The 18,863-nt window shown below is 40.2% G+C and overlaps 2 protein-coding genes across 4 annotated transcripts in view; one reads left to right on the forward strand and one right to left on the reverse strand.

Moving 5' to 3' along the window:
* Positions 1 to 528: 528 nt before the first annotated feature.
* Positions 529 to 4,701, reverse strand: irf1b (interferon regulatory factor 1b). Of its 3 annotated transcripts, none has more exons than XM_072374593.1 (10): positions 4,548 to 4,701; positions 3,793 to 3,885; positions 3,136 to 3,235; positions 2,872 to 3,039; positions 2,714 to 2,754; positions 2,378 to 2,510; positions 2,107 to 2,226; positions 1,938 to 1,966; positions 1,621 to 1,735; positions 529 to 1,314 (listed from the first exon to the last, which is right to left on the reverse strand). In XM_072374593.1, exons 2-10 carry the CDS (start codon positions 3,877 to 3,879, stop codon positions 1,214 to 1,216), a joined length of 894 nt encoding a protein of 297 aa, XP_072230694.1. In that variant the 5' UTR covers positions 3,880 to 3,885; positions 4,548 to 4,701; the 3' UTR covers positions 529 to 1,213. The 3 variants fall into 3 exon arrangements, with proteins under 3 accessions (XP_072230694.1, XP_072230693.1, XP_072230695.1); XM_072374592.1 differs by having other exon boundaries at positions 2,378 to 2,513; XM_072374594.1 differs by lacking the exon at positions 2,107 to 2,226 and having other exon boundaries at positions 1,938 to 2,023; positions 2,378 to 2,513.
* Positions 4,702 to 16,033: 11,332 nt separating this feature from the next.
* Positions 16,034 to 18,863, forward strand: part of acsl6 (acyl-CoA synthetase long chain family member 6) — a 32,062-nt gene continuing 29,232 nt past the window's right edge. The window contains exon 1 of the mRNA XM_072374299.1: positions 16,034 to 16,410. Within this exon, the coding sequence (XP_072230400.1) occupies positions 16,365 to 16,410 (46 nt within the window). The 5' untranslated portion in view covers positions 16,034 to 16,364. The remainder of the gene's footprint in view (positions 16,411 to 18,863) is intronic.

Here is an 18,863-nt window from a genome sequence, read left to right on the forward strand (position 1 = left end):
CTTCATTTATCACACCCTGAGCCTTTCTTAATGTCATTTGTTTTATTCAAGTCAGTATGATATGAAATGACATTGTGTGTTCTCATGTTTGTTGGGGATTATTGGTGAACCTCAGATGAGGAAGAAAAAAATGCATGGTGCAACTATTCATGCTGTGTCTATCTAATAAACAATATACCACAAGTTAGTCAGTGACAAGCATGTGTAGGTCACATGGACAAAATGCTTATCCAATTTTGCCTGCTGTATTGTTAAAAATAAATGATTAAATATAGGTTAAAATTATGTTCAAGGATTAAGTTAACAAATAATCTATTTTAGAGGTTTTTGATTTAGAGCAAGATATATATATATATATATCTACATATGTCTAGACAGCTGCTGCTGCAGCTACTTTAGGCCTGGTGCCTTGCTTGAGGACACATTAGCAGGAGATGTCCTTTGTAAACATCCATTTGAAATGATCAATTTCATAACAGCACAGCAGTGAATTGATACCTGTATTATAAATAAAGAGTCAGAAAACTATTTCATTCGACATTTTTTTCTTTATTTTATAAAAAACACAAAAAAACAAGCACAACTATATACAGAAACCTCTTAGAATTAAATCTAAAAGACATTTAAGAGGCGCTCTCACCAAAAGTTGATAGGTTTGTTAGGAGAGTTGGTGTGTAAGAATGTATTTTTTTCCCTTTAACTGACGTTCACTTGTAGATATAACGGACGAAAAAATGAGAGTGAAAATTATTTGACACTATACAATAACTGCTCGCTATAAGCTAAGAGAAGTGAGTGGTGGCCTATATGCATTTGAGTAGGTATACCTCCAAATTAAGAATGATTATGGATGTAATGCCCTTCCTGAGCTCAATAGATTCTACACCATAACAACTTATTATGAACATGAACACCAAATGTGCTTTGAACCAGCCAAAAACAAAGACAATGAACAGCATCTATGTTCCTTTAACACAGCAGCAGTGCACTTAAAAACTTCACAGGATTGGGTGAGAGATGAACACAGCTCTCCGAACTGCTATCAACAAACAGGGAGTGGGAGGTGGTTTAGCTTAATGTGTGGACACCAGAGGGCAGCTGAGGTTTGATCCCAGAGGGGGGGGGGGGGGGGGTGTGTGGAGGGCAAAAAGGACAGGAAGAGCCCTTAAAAGTTCAAAGTGTCAAAGCACTGTCCTGTCCAATCCTGATGATCTCAGAGAGACATCTGAAAAAGGTTGTCCCAGATTTCATCTGTGGAGGGTGTGAAATCTGTTCCCAAAGTTGTGTACTGTGGTGTGTCGTCTAGTTCCTCTCCTGCAAAATAAAGACAGAAATCCAAGGTGAGGACAGGCATTTATTAGGAGATGTGATCAACCCCTATTTACATGTTAATTTCATCTGCACCTACATGCTAAACCAGACCATATTTGTATTCAAGTGGCATTGATATGTTTTTAGTGAACAAATGCTAAAAAAAGAAAGAAAACAAATATCTTGGGATTGATTTCATCCTCGAATTGTTGGAAAAAAAATTACCAACACAACGTGTTATGTTTGTAGGAACAGCTGGATGCAGCTGGATTTACTGATCTGTCTGACTAATAAACTACAAATATTTACCTGAAGAATGTTCACTCCACTGGCTCCCTGGACTGGTGCATGCATCATTGCTCAGGATTCCCCTGCAGTCTGCATGGTACATCCTTTGTGAGTCTTTCTCATTTTGTTGGCAAATCTGCAAGAACAGCACCGGACTAAGTACGGCTATATTTTGCCCAACAGGAGTTTTCCCACAAAAAGTAATCTTAAACAATCAGCCTTGTTGTTTTAGGTCATTACAAGCCAAACAGGCAGAGCAAGACAAACATGGGTATTCCTGTCAATGAAATATGCAAATATGCATGCCAGTAATAATAGGATCTGAAAGCCATGCTTACCTCAATAATGTCTTGGAGAGAGGCATAATCTGGAAGATCACAATGAAGAAAGGGGGAGGAAAACAGAAGAGGATGTGAGAACGGTGCTGTGAAATGAATGAATCAGTTCGATCTAAACAGATCGTAACTTATTAATCTGGGAAGTATGAGATACATGCTGTCGACTTACCAGGGCAGTGATCTGGGGAAACTTCAAATCTGTGGTGAAAGTCCTGTGAAAAGGGTTCTAACCCAATCTCAACCGTCAAAGACAAGTCAGGAACTTCAGATGGAGGCATTAGAGGGAAATCTGCAGCAATGGCAAAAAATAGCATTAGATCCACCTGTCGCTCAGAATATTTCAGTTTTACCTCTTCAAATGTACATCACAACACTGCAAATCACATTTGTGCTTACATATGAATCTATTTCTTTTCATAAAAAATATTTTTTTTGCTTACCATCCTGGTCAATGTTTATGTTGTTGTCCAATGTGTTTTCCTGAGTGGAGGAGGTGTCTTCTGGCAGGGATACAGTCAAGGGAGAGTGAGTGTCACTGTAGTCTGTGTCGTCCTCTGTCTTCACCACTGTGCTCTGCAGAGACATATGAAAGCAAAATTCATTGAGAATCAGAAACTAGATGTAACAAAACATTAGTTATATGTAACTTATACTTCCTGTATGGATACTATTTATATAACACTACCTAGGTCAGTGTGAAAGCAGCATTATTTGAAAATAAGTGTCCCCATGTAGCTGCAGCACAACATTATTATTACAACATTAACAGTATTTACCTTCTTCCTTTGCTTTATCTCCTTTGCATTGCTTCGTTTTTCTGTGAAAGAGCAAGAAAAACATTTTGATCACTTTCCAGGTTATACTTCTAATAGTGTGACTGTAGATCATGCTGACTAAAGCTGAGTAAAGCTAAAGCAATCAGCAATTCTCTCACCTCTACATTTGGGAGCTGCAGGCAGCATCTTGAAGACACGCATGGCTTGGTGTCCTTTGTTGATGCTCCGATGTTTCACCTCCTCGATGTCCACCAGTGAGTTCATTGCACAGCGGAAGTTGGCTTTCCATGTCTTGGGATCACAAGTCTGACCCTCAACATATTTTCCTGCAGAAGGAATTTGAATATGTTGTTGTATTGTTGTTTTTTTTTAATCCATTTTTTCTTTTCAAACAACTGCAGTGCCTATTCATGTTTGCTCACCTGTGTGGATGGCCCATTCTTTGAAAAGACAAGCGTCTTTATTCAGCTCCCAACCGTGTCGAGCTGCATGTTTCCAGGGAATGGAGAACATGGTCTTCTCCTGGAAATTGCAGAAGAAATGTTGAGTTAGAATAATCAGACTGGGTGCACGGATTACTTCAAATAAGAGAATACGTTTTCAAATAGTGCAGGGAGCTGCCATTCAAAGGTTCTCTGTTGCATGTAACTAAATCATGTAAATATGTTATTTGCATATATAGCAATTTCACAGTAGCCACAGAAGTATTAAAATAGCAACAGTATTTAGTTTGGAGCCCAGTAGCCTACTTATCACATTTTTTTGGTCATTTTCCCACGAGCTACCGTTTTAAGTTTGAGGACTGCAATAGTTGCCAAATGTCTATTTCAGCACTTGACTCACGTTAAAACACTTAGATCCATCCCAACCCAAACAAGATGCTTCCGCGAGTAACAGGAAAATGTTTTGTGGACAACTGAGCAATAAGAAAGACGAGCGCTGCCTTGCAGAGATCACCTACGCTACGCTGTCCCATCCTACGTCAAGTTAATTTTGAAATGTTTACTCATGCACTCGTTTAAATGTACTTTTACAGAAAATCATTCGCGAACAGCTTCAATGTGTTGCAAGACTCTCACCTTATCCACCCAAGTAAGCCCGGAGATGGAGTTGGACTCGATCATCATCTCCAACCATGGCCTCATCCTCATTCTTGAAACAGGCATGTTTTCCTAAATATGCAGAGAAAAGAAGTGCAAAGTCTTTAGATAAGTGAGGAATGCTGTGTTTGGTATTAAGTAGCGAGAGAGCAAATGAACCCCCACATCCGCTTCAGCTATGATTTTATAGCAACCGCCGACTGGCTGTTTTTAGAAGGGTGAGGCGGAGTTCAGCGAGACCCACTGGACGCGCAAAGGGGGCGTCGACGCGTAGGAGTCAACGTTGCTTTAAAATGTTACAGTGGACCAAATAAACCTTCAACTTTGTTTTGGGCTAATTTTGCAAAAAACAAATAAAAAATAAAAATACATATACTAATGCTAAACTGAAATAAAACTGAAAACAGTCTTGATTAAATAAAGCAGGACTTAAACAGAGACTTCCGCGCGGGGAGAGACGTGTTCACACCTTACTCTGCTCTGCTGTCTGCAAGCATACTTAACATTGAAATATCTGTCCACTTAATCCGCTAGCGAATTAATTCCTGTTCATAGATATGAAGAAATAAAATAAAAATAAACTTTTCCAATGCGTGTGAACGGTGCATTTATTTGCGTTTTTTAAAAATAATTTTATAAAAAGTAATCAGCAATAAAATATAATAAAAAGAATAGCGCGTTACATCCTTAAAAGCGTTTAGGTAGAGGTGATCAATTCATATCAGGTCACTTACAGACTTAGTTTTCTCTACGATCGTAGAAGGAAAAGGTACGCGAGAATAGTCCGACAGGTATAAGTTTGTTCCAGAGCAGCTCCTCCTCGTCTTTAGGTTATCTAAACCTTTCTTGAGCTCAGTTGAACACTGATATCACACAGCAGAGTAGGACTCAATTTATAGTGGCCAGACAGCGGGTTTTCCCCGGCCAGGCAAAGGAGGGCTGTTTTTACAGTGGGTTGCGCATGCGTTTGTCAGCCTCTCATTCGGCGTTTCCGAGAAATCACGCTGTTGAGAAGCAAGTAAGAGGGAAGTTGACAAGAGTTGATTACAAGTGCTTGCTGCACGTAGACACGAGCACCAACTTGGATGGCCTGGCTTGTCTGTCATTTACATGTAGTAATCCACTGTGCAAGGCTTTTCCCAAACACTTAAAGGTACCTGCAGGTGTTTTGTATACTGCAAAATTGATATGACAGCGATATTTACTTAAATCTGAATAAGGCTGAAGTTGATGTTTTATTAGCCTAGTATATGCTGTATTGCACATGATATGTGGGGAAATGTCACATTTATTATATTAGTAATAGTAACATCAAACGTCTGTACTTTAAAGTGTTGATGAAATAGGTCAGTGGGAGTTGTAATAAACAAATAAAAAAACACCCACGCGTGCACAAGCACTTGCTTTTTGTCACAAAATGCTAAAGGTCGTGCCACACACTGGCATAATAAACATGTGCATGAGACCAGCCCTTTAGTATAAACAGCAGTGAGTCTGAGAAGTTCAGCATTTACAAGAAACGATGTAGTAATTTATGTCGCCTGTAGGGGCGCCGTGGTGCTGCGGCGCTTGACCCACATGACGTATGGCGCGCAGGGTCACGTGATGTGGTCGTAACAGCGGGAGAAGAAGCAGTGCGGAAACAGCGAATTCACACAAAGGCTACTGTGTGTATTACAGCATGTATTACTGTGTTGCATACATGCTGTCTCCCTCTATTGCCCGTCTATCATTATGGTTCACCAAACGATCATGGTATGTAAAGAAATAAAGCAAAATTACAGACTGCAAGGGTGATTGACGTTGAATCATTCACCTTCAATTTCAGCGCGTAGTTGTTTCACGCCACTGCACTAAAAAGCCACATCTGGACCGAAGGGGTCTTGTTTTGTTACAGTGTGAGCGCACACAGAACATTTGGGAAACCCCACGGCTGCCTGCTTGCAGTCGACCCTCTTCTGTTAGTTTGGGGCTTCCCGCGGAGGGTGTCGTGTGCGCGCCGCTCATGAGCCGGCTGCACGTTTCGAGTACGCGCGCCTCTGGGAGGGAATGGCAGGGAGTTTTCCTGCGGAGTTTTCAGAAGCTCTCTTTGAGCGGGGTTTCCCAATAATAACGCCAAATGGAGTCGGAAATCTGGATCCCAGGGGGGAAATTAATCCAGATTGTCCAACTTTTTCAAAAGTTTTGCTTCAGCACTACCAGCTCCGCATTTAGAGTAGAAAATCACGTGAACTATAGGAATTCAACGCAATCTTATTTTGCGTGTTTGGTTTAATTATTATTATGACCCATCCAAATGGGTCGTCCGGTTTGCTCAGAAAGTACTACAGCACCAAATACATGACTAAAAGTATTCTATTAAAATGAACACATCACGTTTCCTGTTTTAAATCTAAACCCTGGTGCTTGTCGGTGTATTTCAACCACATCGGCAAACAACGGTACATTTGATTGAACTCAGTGCATGCATTGTAAATCTGATGATTTAGGCCTCCTGAAAGGATTAAACATCAAATTTGAGGCTTTGGCATGAGACAAGCTGCCACAGCTTCCTCCCTGGCCATCTGTTTTGATAGCTCAGTGACACCAGATCATATCAAAGCCCTCGTGCATAGATCACACAATTACAACTCATGAAGATGCGAGAGGAAAAACTGATTTTTTTAAAGGTTTTGTTACAGTGTTGTTGAATTTTTATCGTTTACATTCTATTCCAGTGTGTTGGACAAAAATTATGTGATCCCTAGCTAGTGTGGTGCGAATGAACTAACTGTGCTGTTTGATTTCTATTCCAGTGTGTTGGACAAACATCTGCTCTCTTTACCCAGTAACTCACTCCTACAATCACTTCACACCCATAAATATCTGCTGAATTTCCTTATTTAAGCACTTTCAACATATCAGAGGCTCGCTGTTAAAAAGTAGACATGTACAATCTATCGATTAACTGAGGAGACACGGCATCACTTAGGTGGGTTAGGGCCTTTAAACTGACACTGACAGTCATGGATTCCTTTCTTCTGCACTTATGTATGTCATCCATACTTTCCATATGCAAAAGCTAATCTATTGTAATGATAAATATTCTTCTGATTTTTACTTTGGTTCATTGGGTTTTTCTGTAAAGAAAATATTGTTGAATGAAAACATTTTGTACTTATTTTGTTAATAAGATCTCTCATACTAACTATGGCTTTCATATGTTACCCATTATAACTTTATTCAAGTTGAGGTAATAAGGAAATGGTATTTAAAAATTGCTGTATGTTTCAGAGTATGGTCTTAATTGGGTTATCTGAATAATGCCATTCATGTAAACGTAGTCATTGTCAAAGAACTGTCCTGTCCAGATGTGGAAACCTCAGAACATGTGAGGGGAACTGTTGATAATAGCCTTTGCTGGTGATCTGTGGAATTTGTGAAGTCTGAGCCCTAGGTACTGAAGTGTAATATCAGTTCACTGACTGCAAAACAGAGAAATCCATGATGAATCTACGTGAGGCAAGGCATGCATTAGGAAATGTGGCAAACCACTGATAACACTGGGGAGTTTGATAGTTTCATCCACAGTCACATGCAAAATGTGACCATATGTTCTTAATGTCATAGGCTAAGTGACTCTGATGCGTGCTTTGTGTGAACAAAGTCGACAAAAACACATTTGAAGCACAGGAATCTGTCAGTATTTTATCTCTTTGTCTCCCCCTACAGTTAAGGGATGTAAGGCCACTGTGGTTTCAACAAACCCCCATGTGAGCCCTGCACATACTCGTCTATACACCTGTCATACTTTAGAGGCTAACAAAGAAAAAAACCCTCCAAAAAAACGTCAAGAGACAAGGAAAAGTTATGGTACAAGACCAAGAAGAAGGCTGCATCTTTCTATACAATGTGATAGATGCCATGAACTTTTATAGTTAATTTGTAATAGTTTTCTTATTCTGATTTGGGTTTTTGAAGAATTCGATTGCGACAAATGTGTGCAGTGTTTCTTCTTGTCCAGCCATCTCTTTTTCCTCACTTCCTCCCATAGCCTTGTCTTGTCTCTGCATCTACCACTCACTTTTTTTTTCTTGTACTTTATTTGTAATGACGACAATATTTATTTTCCCTTCAACATTATTTGTAATGGCAACATTTCTTTAAAATTTTTAAAGAATTTTTTTTTCTTAATTTATGATGGCGAGGGTTTTTATCTAGACGTTGGTGCATGACACAGTACCATAAAGTAATGCGGTGTTGTGCCAGGCAGGAAACCAAAGTTCTGGACTGTAGTATATCAGACCCCGGGCTGTCCAGGGATGTTTCAGTCCTGGGAATGTCTGTTAGAATGTTGGTGTACTTCAAAACCAGTCAGAAGCACTTAGTTCACTAAACTTCTCTATTAGAAGAGGCAATATTTACCTGAGGGAGAGTCAGTCCTCTGGTTCCCTGAACTGATGCATACTTTGTTGCTTAATGAACTCTTGCTTGTACATTCACTGCCTGCTTTCTCCAGCTGTTGGGAAATCTGTAAGAGCAACACCCGGACTGAGACTGGCTATATTTGGCCCAACTTTTCCCCAAATAATCTATATAGCGTATATAATCTAATATATTGTTTTCAACATTGCCGCGCATATGCCACATTCAGTGAGATTTGGAAATCAACAAATCAGAAAAAACACCAGTTGTATATCACTCTACTACATCACATCACTCAAGTTTCCTGTATAGATGCTATTTACATAAGATTATCTAGGTTAGTGTATGAGCGACATTATTTGAGTAGGCCTCTGTTTACACAAAAACAAGTGTCTCACACTGTGTAGCTGCAGCACAGCATCTAGAGTATTTACCTTCTTCCTTTGTTGTGTTTCCTCGCTTTGCTTCATATTTCAGTGAGAGAAAAATCATGCTAAACACTTTTCACAAGGGACTTCTTGCAGTGTGACTGTAGAACAAACCGACTTCATGAATAAAGTAAAAAAGATCCACAATTGGCAGATGCTGCTCAGCAACATTCATACAATAATAAGAAAATAAATACATTTAAAAAGAAAACTATCTCTTCCTTACAGTTCATGCCACCTACACTTGAAAATGAAAGGCGACATCTTTAAGATGTGCATGGAATGTTGGCCTTTGTTGATGCCCTGGCACATTTTTTCTTTTCCTTGTTTTTTTTCTTCAGACTAAAAAACATCTCCCCTGGAACTGTCTGTGGAGATTGCAATCTGCCTTACAGCCACATGTTGGGGCAGCAGCTCCAGAGCCAGCAATTCAAAGAAAGTGAACAAAATGATATGGGTGAATGACTGCTCCGGAGCTCCTGGAGCTGATTGTGCAAAGGAGAATGCTGCACAAGTTCATGAACGTACAGTACAATCCTGCACACCCTCGACACAATACAGTGATGAAACAGCAAAGTGTGCTCAGTCAGAGGCTTCTTGTGCTTTGGTGCAGCAAAGTACGGTACAGGAAGTAATTCCTGCCAGCACCAAAAGCCAAAATGCAACAGCTTATGACTAATAATTCAGAGTTAATCACCAAGAAAAAAAGATAAATGATTGCCCACTGCAACATTATACTTTTCATGCATGCGTTCCCATCGTCCTTCACTAGGTTAATTCCTGTCGTTAGATTAGCACCATATTCAACGCAAGGTGACCAAGAGATTTGCAGAACAAGTTTGCCACTGCAGAACTTCCAACACTTTATCTGTTTGTGCTCAGTGCATTTATTCTGAATTCAACATGTTTTTCAAAACATGCAAAAACTATGAAAATGTGCAAAAATGTATGTGCTTTCATCATATTCTTTAGGTATAGATGATCAATATTAAGTCATTTCCAGACATTGTTTCCCTGTTTGATCAGTGATTGGAAATGTACAAGATTGGTCTGACTGCTTGAAGTTTGTTTGATGAAAAAGAGGGTTTTTTGGGGTTGATAAGCACATCTGTTTGGTCAGAGTTGATCTTGTTTATAGTTAAATGGAGGAAATCACGTGTTTTATGGGTTTTGACCCTACTTAGTGGAGCCCCCTACAGGTCTCCTACAGGTGATGTAGTGTAGGTCAATAGCTTTCCAAAACTGTTTACAACTGGTCTGTGGCCCATTTTGCTGCTGCTCTGTAAGCCTTCAAAAGTGTCTCAGGTTCAAAGTTCAAAGGTCACCTCAGAGGAGCAGGAGCTTCCCACAATTTTCATACTGACATATGTTACTCCCCAGGTCAAGACCTTTCCAGTGATGTCTTCACTTTTGTCCTACACCAAAGTTTCAAATTTTCATCTTGCTCCAAGGCAAAGCCCTTTGAGGTGTGCTTTCTCAGAACCTTATTAAGTCCAAGCTGGATGAAATAATTCAAACATGTTTTAAGGGGTAGTTAGTGGCCACATGTGTTCAAAATATTGACATCTGCTTAATACACTGTCAGACTTTGAAATTTGGACCAGTTTAGACCCGGTTTTCCCCATAATTTACAATGAGTTTCACATTATATTTTCTAATGACCTAATATGGCCAATTATACCTACTGTATCCCTTTACCCAAGCTGACAGGATGGTCCTACATGACCAAGACTTCAGCATATTGTAGTGCCAGTAGGTATCTGGATATATAGTTTTAACTTTTGCATACATAGCTTTACAAATGTTGTTTATTAGCGATGATGTGAAGATGCTGAAGGGATTTCCGTACACTTACAGTGTTTTCTTAACATTTCGATCTTCATGGCAGTAAATTCAGCCAGCCAGGGTGTCATTTTATTCACTAGCTGCGTTAGTTTAGTTAAAAATGGAACTGCTACGAGTGTGTGGTGTCTGTAGCTGTTACTTTGTTAGAGCACCTATTCAATGATCATTTTAATTCTCTTTTATCCCTAACCATTTTTAGCTGTTTTGATATAATTATCCATGTTTCCTTATTTAACTGAAATTAACTGCACTGATCTCCAAACAGTGCATGTGTGAAACACAATTTAGTTTTTATGTGACATATAAAGCCTAGTTTATGCTTCTGTGTCATGGACCCCTATACGAACTGTGGGTGAGAGCAGCCTGAATTTTCACATAGTTACATCTGTTTAACAGAAAGTTTAGGACACTATTGAGTTTTTCTTTCTATTCTTTTTCAACAGAATTCTGTGCCGGTGCTTGTGAGGCTCCTGTTCATCAGTGGTCCTGTTTCCCACTTTCCTACTGCTTGGGGACAGAGGGGAAAGCATCAGTGATTGTTTAGCTTCCTGCACAGAGACAAAGAGTCTGTGGTCACTGGCCCTTGAAATTCACCTATGTTTAAAAGCTGTTGGGTGAAGAGAAACCACGTGAATTATTGGAATACACTAAAGTTGAGGCAAGACATGCACACAGCGTTTTGGATCTTGGTTTGGCTGTAAGTGTTTATCTTATCAAGATCAGGTTTATTATATTATGTTAGAGCTACTAACAAGGGGTAAGAGCCACCTAAATGGGTCATGATACGTGCTATAAAAGTGGTTACAGCACCTAACGGATTACTCAAAACAGTCTTTTAGAGAACACAGAGGAAAATGAGCCCAAACGGTCAAGGGGTATTTCATTACACAATGATAGTTCTTAATTTATGTGAATCATGTTATTCTTATTCCTGTATTTAAAATGTAACATAGTTTATAGACTATGTGCTGTCCTGTGAAGTTAATTGCACACGGTGCATGCAGTGGCGATGAATTTGAGCAACCTGAAAGGATAAAACAGTCATTTGAGTCTTTGGCATCCGACAAACAGCTTGAGCATCCAGTGTTCCCCTGGACCATCTGCTTTTATAGCTCACTGACACCAGATCAAGTCAAAGCCTTCATAAGTCAGCTAAGTAGTTCCAGTGCAACCACACACACGGTAGAAGGCAAACAGAGATTTTATATTGTTGAATTTGAGCATAATTATGCTATTTTTATCACTGTGTTTGCAGTTCAGTGGTTCCAGTAAAATTTCCACTTTCTGGTCCATGTGTTACCAAACACCTCTTGAGATTGTTTTCTTTAAAAATTCAAGGTGATGTGTGGAATAGTCCACCATGTCAAATTATCAATCTTATTTTGACAAGTACCTTGCTTTGAAGTTTGCTTGATAAATCCATTGATACACAGTTAATGATGAGTCAAACCCATGCACTTTTGCCCCAGGTGATTCTTTTGCTTTTCTCGAGCAATAAAGATCTGTTACATCAAGAGAAAGATTTTTTTTTTCTGAGGCTTTAATCCAAACTACTGTTGCTTTGCAAGTTCAATTACAGAGGAGGGAGAAGGGAGGCAAGGAGAGATGGAAAAAAGGGTGCATAGTACTTAAAATATACTGTGACAAGTTAAGCAACCTGTCATTAATATTTACTGATATGTAAATATGTCAACGTCTCATCAGTTTTTATTCACCCGCTTTCATGATTTGCGATCGATATCTTCTTTCACCTGTCACCTTAACCTCACTGAGCTGCTCAGATTTCTGAGTTGCTCTCTTGACCTACTCCCACAATAAAATACAGATTGCACTCATAGATGTTGACTCATAGGCTTTTCAATTTGAAAAGCTGTTATTATATATTTTGCACTGAATGGATGCATCGTGCACTAGTTTGGATTTGATTAGATTCTGTAGAAGCATGGCATTCAGGCATTAGAGTTAGACTACTGTTTGCTCTCTAAGTTGGCAATCTAATAGAAAAAATATGGTAAATGATTAAAGGGACAGTAAAAATGTTTGCCCTCCTGAGAGAAGGTCACCAGGTTAAGTAATATGCTTTTCGTAGAGTGTTTTATCTTTATTGCTGGGATAAACAGTTTTAAATCATGTGGGCTGATTCAAGAAATTGGGCATCTCTCTTTTTTAGTGTATTCACTTAACTGCCTTTCATTCTACAGACATAGCATCATCTGACTCTGTTTGCTTCAGTAGGTCTTTGCTGTAGTTTTGTGCATGTTTTTATTTCTGTTGCTGTTGGAGCCGGGCACTCAGGAACATGCAGCAGACAACAGGCCACAAAAGGCTTTGATACTAAACATTGCTTGGCCAATGAGAAACAAGGGAGCTCTGAAAGACAGAGTACTGTCCTTCTTTCATGTCTCCAGTCTTCCTGTAGTATGGGATGAAATCTAAACTGAATACTTCCTCATGATCCCTCTTCCTTCAAATTAGTACTTTTAATGTTAAAATGATCACGCTGCCTTCAATTAAATCAAGCTACTTTCGAGTCTCAATATTTGAGGTTATTTATTTACTTGTTTTGGGACCCCTTCTCTTTGCAATATACACCACCTCCTTAGACTCAGTCATCTGTTTGCCACTGTTATGTAGGTTATGTAGGTGATTCTCGACTGGCCCTATTATTTTCGCTTGATGTACATGTGGTCAGCATGCAAACTCAGCTTATCTCTCTGGCATGTTCACATGGATTAAGAAGTGCCACTTTCAGCTAAACCTCTGTAACACTGACCTATCTGTCACCACACCCAATCAATCCATCAAACACCAATAATAACAGAAAGATATCCTCTTTGGCTTTCTACTTTCATATAATTTACATCATCTGGTACTGCAATCCCTAGGTGTCTCAGTAAAAAGCTGTTTTCATTTGTGGTTCCATGATGGGGAAACGAGCCACCAAATCCTGTCAGAGCAGCGGGATGTCTCTGTATCTTCAAGCATCTCATGAAGACTCAAATCCTCTGAGTAGATCTTCTCCCCTCACACCTTTAATTAATCTTTGAAAGAAGTAGTGCTATGCAAATATTCAGACTTCTTTGGTCAAAAATTCTTCAGCTGAGCAAGAAAAAGAAAAGGGTTGAAGTTCAAAATGAGATCTTCTCTTTCACGGTGTTAAGACAACGGTGAAGGAAATGAGCCGGAAGCAAACGTATGGGCATGGTCAATATATATAAAAGCATCCTCTTTGGAAGGCATTACTACTTGTTAACATTTTGTGTTGCAGTAAAAAACATTTTTAGTTCTTGTTTTCGCCCATTTTACCAGAAAAGGTTTTCAACATATGCTCGATGGGCCACGGATTCTCAATTATGCGTGGTTTGTTTCTGCTGAGGGAGTTCACTGTGGGTTTTAGAATTGCTATCATTTTGTTGACATGTTATAAAAACATCACGAGGTCATACTATAAGAAAAGAAGTACTGTGTGTAAGAATGTTTTAGGGTGTTGGAAGATTAAGAAGTACTGTATGCTGGGGGAGTCCTCCTCCAATCTTATTAGTTCAACCTTGGATGCTGAAGAAGGCCTTCCTATCTATGCTAGTTCTATCTTCTGTATGAACTTTGATTTACTGAACAAAGAAGTGAAGTGTCTGATATTCACCAACTGTACAAAAGAGTTTTGGGAAACGATAAGAAATATATAGTCCGTTAACTACCAACTACTTTTGGGCTAAATTAGCATTAGAACATGCAACATCTTCAAGGTCACTGAAAACAGATCAATTCTACTTAATGAAAGGCACATCCACAGTAAGGAAGAGAATCTGCGGACATTCAGGCTTGAGGGATCGTCTCCAGATTGATGCATCATTCTATAATTCTGATACGGACCTGGTTGACAATAAAAGTTTCTGTTCAACCTGTGTCAGCAGAGTTCTTCCTGCATCATCTACACATAGGCTGTTTGAAGTCGACCATCCTCAATACACCACAGAAGTCTTATCATGATATTAACTAAACTGTACACATCTAACAAAGGAGAGAACTACAGGAATGTCTCATAACCTTGTGTGGCTAATGGTTTTGTAGTAGAAAGCTTTACATAGGATATTCCATTCATATTACTATTTACATGCTACAGAACGTAGTCTGATTAATGACTCACACCCACATTTCTTCTCCCTGTGATTGCAGTGCTCAAACCCATCCAAAGCCTCAGTAACATCCATATTCCTTGACACACAGGGCATTAATCACTGTTCTATCATGAATTGTCTGTTTCCCGCAGCCATTCTATTCAGCCCTGGCTCGAGCTGAGGGCATGTTTTCATAAAGAGACAGTATGTGCTGCTGTGCATTTAAACATTTCACAGATTTCACAGGGGACGTTAACAAAAAGTCTCGCTCAAACATGTCAATCAAGGTTTAAAAATATTGTAAAGGGTATGTGACACCTAAAATCACTTAGGTGCGCAAATCTTTTAAGAGTGCTTTCACCATAAGTGATCCCAGGTTCACAGAAAGAGGAAGGTTCAGTGGGATGCCAGACTTATGCATGCCACTGTCTGGTTTTTCTTCTACATTTCATTCCATCTACATCTCATTGCAAAAATATACAGACTAAGCAAATCTGATGCCATCACATCAAACATATTTGCTCTCTTTTCGTCCTGCTGGCAGATCACGGGCAACTTGTTCGAGATTCCAAATTTCATATAGCTAAAAGGACCTTTTATCTACCGCTCTGCCTAACTACTTCACCCACATCTTGCATGAGTGGCCAGCTTGGCAACTTGTTGGCAACAAGTTTTCCGGCTTGTGGTGGTGTTCTCCGCAGTGTGATGAAAGAGTAGGTGAAGGTGGCACTGCTAAAGACTCCTTTGGAGTTTCCTGTAAAACAAGGTCAGTCACATTCCTCCAGCACAATAAGACACCAGGCAAGTTATCTACCTGTAAGGAGTTTTTTTGAGGAATGAATTTTGCATGAGACTGTCAAATAAAAGTCCAAGCAGCGGCATTTGTGGCACATCCTCTCATGAATGTGCTTGGCACAACAGCTCCATCGTTCTTATTTCTCATTTCTTGACCCTATATCTGTATCACGTCATGTTGTTACTCACCCTCTGTGTCTCTGTGTCAGCCTTTCTCAAGGTTACTTTAGTTCACTGGGAGTGTCTTATTTTACCACGTGGTTCTGATGCAAGGTTACACAGTGTCACAGCACGCTCAGCTGCAGGGATGGCGTGATGTAGTGTACCAAACACCCCCTTGAAATTAATCAAAATAAAAAAAAATGTTTTCTTAAATATCATAATACAGGCTTTGTACCACAGCAACCGTATTTTATCTATTTTTTCTTTTGTCGCGAAATTTCAAACAAATGAGACTGTGAATATGCAAATTATAGCTTCTTGTATCTTCTTGTGGATTACAGATACCAATGTAAATACATCCGTGGCTGTTTAGAAATAAACCCTAGACCCGCTTGAAGCTTTAATATCAAATGTCCAGAATAAACATGTCATCCCCAATAACCTTGGCGTCGACTGTCCGACCTACAAGCCCTATAATGTCAGCGAGGGTGTCTTCCATTGTGTAGCGGCCAACTAGGTGAAGTGGAAAATCCACCAGCACGAAGGATGCTTCGATAGGCTGCCTGACTCTGTTTCTTCAGTCAACACGGGTCGTTTTTTCAGGCGAAATCTGCACAGTGAGACTTGCAGGACATCGTCATCCCCTGCCCGGCTCCCCCACTGTGGTCTGTCTCAGATATATCGTCGGCCCCCTCTACACCCCCCTCCTTAATCTCCCAGATTGTCGGCGACTTGCTGCAGTCGATGCTGCAGTTCTGAGCCGCTCCTGCGCCGGGACACCTGACTCAATGAGAAAGACATGCTCGCATTCGTTTTGGTCTCTGGGTCGCTCTGGATTATATTAGGTGAGTTTGGGACGTCTCTTTGTCATTTTCATTCATTCATTCATTTTTGTCATGGTTTAGCTTAGCCGGGCTGGAGCTAAAGGCGGTGCACCTGCCTCTCGCATTATGTGTCATCCGCTACCGGCTTTTTCGTTTTTCAAAGGCGGCGGCGTTTCTGGTCAAACCGAAGCTACTTTGATGAGTTTATTCATGGTACACTGCTGCTGCAGGCACTATGTCTGCAGCCCAATGACGCCGGTGACATGTTTTTTTTCTCAGACAACACGTGTTTGGACACATTAGTTCAAGCCTCAACATCACGGTGTGCTGCTTGGATTTCGATTTATAAACTCCTTAGACGAGCGATGCAAAATGGAGGAAGGCTTTCAGGTTGGCTTTGGCCACCTCTAATCAGGTGAATGGGCTGGACCGGCTGCCATGCGGCTGAATCCATGACATCCCGGAGACGCGGGACTGCATTAGACTCGTCAAGGATAGCTTTTCACGATGAAATCCAGCTTCCAAACTATGGTTTATTGTTATTATGAGGCAGATGGGATAAACGTGTGCATTAGGCCTGCCAGCTGCTAAGGTCGGGTGACATTGTGCGTAGAAACCGGACACACGTCACTTAACCCCCCCTTCTTTAGCTCTCGTCTCATATCATTCAAAACCAGCTGATCTACTGCAGTGTGTTTCCACCTGAACGAGCGGGAACAAACGTCCACCTCTCATTCTTTTGTTTAAATTAAAACGTGTTATTTGGCCTGTGAAAGGCAGTATTTAGCTTGTGATGTCCTCCGCCATGCCTCTGTGACGGAGGGAGGGAGGGAGGAAGGATGAGGAAGGATGAGGAAGGCTGACGCTCTTCTAAAGAACGTAGCTGATTGGTGGGAGCTGTCCAGGAGCTACGGGTGCTGAAATCCTGCGGCCTACCGGCAAACCGGAGAGCACGGCATGTTCTTGCTTTGGAGCCGATACCACCCCCCACCCCAGTTTACACAAACCGATTTGTAGGGTCTTTAAAGCTGAGCAGAGACAAGACTAGTTGTTGTCCTCCAGTTGGCTGAATGAGATTTTAAATGTGTATATATAAATGGTCCTTTCAAGCTGTTTTTTCTTCAAGTGTAGAGGCATAACAAGGCGCCAAATATGATGACGGGGGATTATGTGCCTGTTTTAGTGGTAATTCCTTTGCTATGGTTATAGCAAAAGCTGAACTGCATGGTTGCTAAGTGACCAACATCCACTAACAGCTGTCAGTTTTGCTCGTATATTGATATTAAAATTCGCTGGTATACGGTTTCAGGTGGTGCATAACGCAACTGATGAGAGCAAATTCCTGTAACGCTGAATCGTTTAGTTGAAATATGAAGAGAGACCACTGGGGAGGATCCATGACGCCTTCCACCTGTCATTACAGCCCAACACCCTGCTGCTACCAGTATCAATAATTTATTGTAAACCTATTCTTTTTCCTACTTTAATATTTATTAAAAGATAGAGGTCGCTTTACCACACCCTTTTTTTTTTCAGGAAACAACTAGTGACGTTTGAGTGCTCACACATAACTTCCATCTTTACAGAACTGATGCCCACCAAGGGAATACTTGGTTACAACTGCATGTTCTCTTTTTTTGTTAAATATTTTGAAAGGTAGTTTTAATGGATCTGAATCTACAGGAAGGAAGTGGTTAGGTTGATGTATCTGATTTCTAAACCTTCAAAGTAAAAATGCTTTATGTGACTGCATGGTATTTGTCAGCAGTCTTTCCACCAGCATAATAAATGTCTGTGACTGTGCACCTGGGCTGAATGTGAGGACTAGTGATGCAAATGTAGCTGAAAGTGCAAGACGGAGGCCAATTCCTATACATCTGCATGTCAACAATTTTATTTGGAATTTGGTAACAATTATATGTATGAATGAGAGATGCACTGCACTATACAGATATGACTCAATATAACCTTGTGTCGATTTTGAATATTTCATTTTGGCCAGTCAGGATGCTCTCAGAACCATATGGCAATTTTCTTTCTGAGAGCCGTATTGCTGTTTCAGCAGTCTGTGCTCACTCTTCCTCATTTTGTGGAATGCCATAAGTGCTGAACCAGGTCTGCTTGGCTCTCTCAGTATATAATGCTGTACCTTCTTGGTTTGAGCTTACAGCCACTCCTTGTGAAGGAAGACTCTTCATTTCTGTGGGTTTATGATTACAGAAGTTGAAATACGACCAGTGTCCAAGGAAAACCAAGCTTTACTTCCTCATTTGACAAAGAAGAAGCGAAATTTTTTATTTATTTTTAACTTCTGGCTTTACCCCATGCATGTGCAGTTGAAGGGTTAGCTGCAGATTTAACTATTTAAAGTATTTCAAAATCACACAAATTTTGCATGAATATTTTTGATATTACATATGAAGAATTCATTTTCTTTTCTAAGGATGCTGAAAAAAATAGTCTTGTGCCCCATA

The sequence above is a fragment of the Leuresthes tenuis genome, unplaced genomic scaffold (genome assembly GCF_036924035.1).
Source record: "Leuresthes tenuis unplaced genomic scaffold, fLeuTen1.0.hap1 SCAF_21, whole genome shotgun sequence".
Classification (NCBI taxonomy): Eukaryota; Metazoa; Chordata; class Actinopteri; order Atheriniformes; family Atherinopsidae; genus Leuresthes; species Leuresthes tenuis.

Coding starts and splice junctions, on each gene's coding strand:
- irf1b (XM_072374592.1), bottom strand. CDS start 3,879: ATGCCTGTTTCAAGAATGAGGATGAGGCCATGGTTGGAGATGATGATC. Junction 2,514..2,713: donor AGATAAAGCAAAGGAAGAAG/GTAAATACTGTT, acceptor CATATGTCTCTG/CAGAGCACAGTGGTGAAGAC. Junction 2,227..2,377: donor CATAAACATTGACCAGGATG/GTAAGCAAAAAA, acceptor CCATTGCTGCAG/ATTTCCCTCTAATGCCTCCA.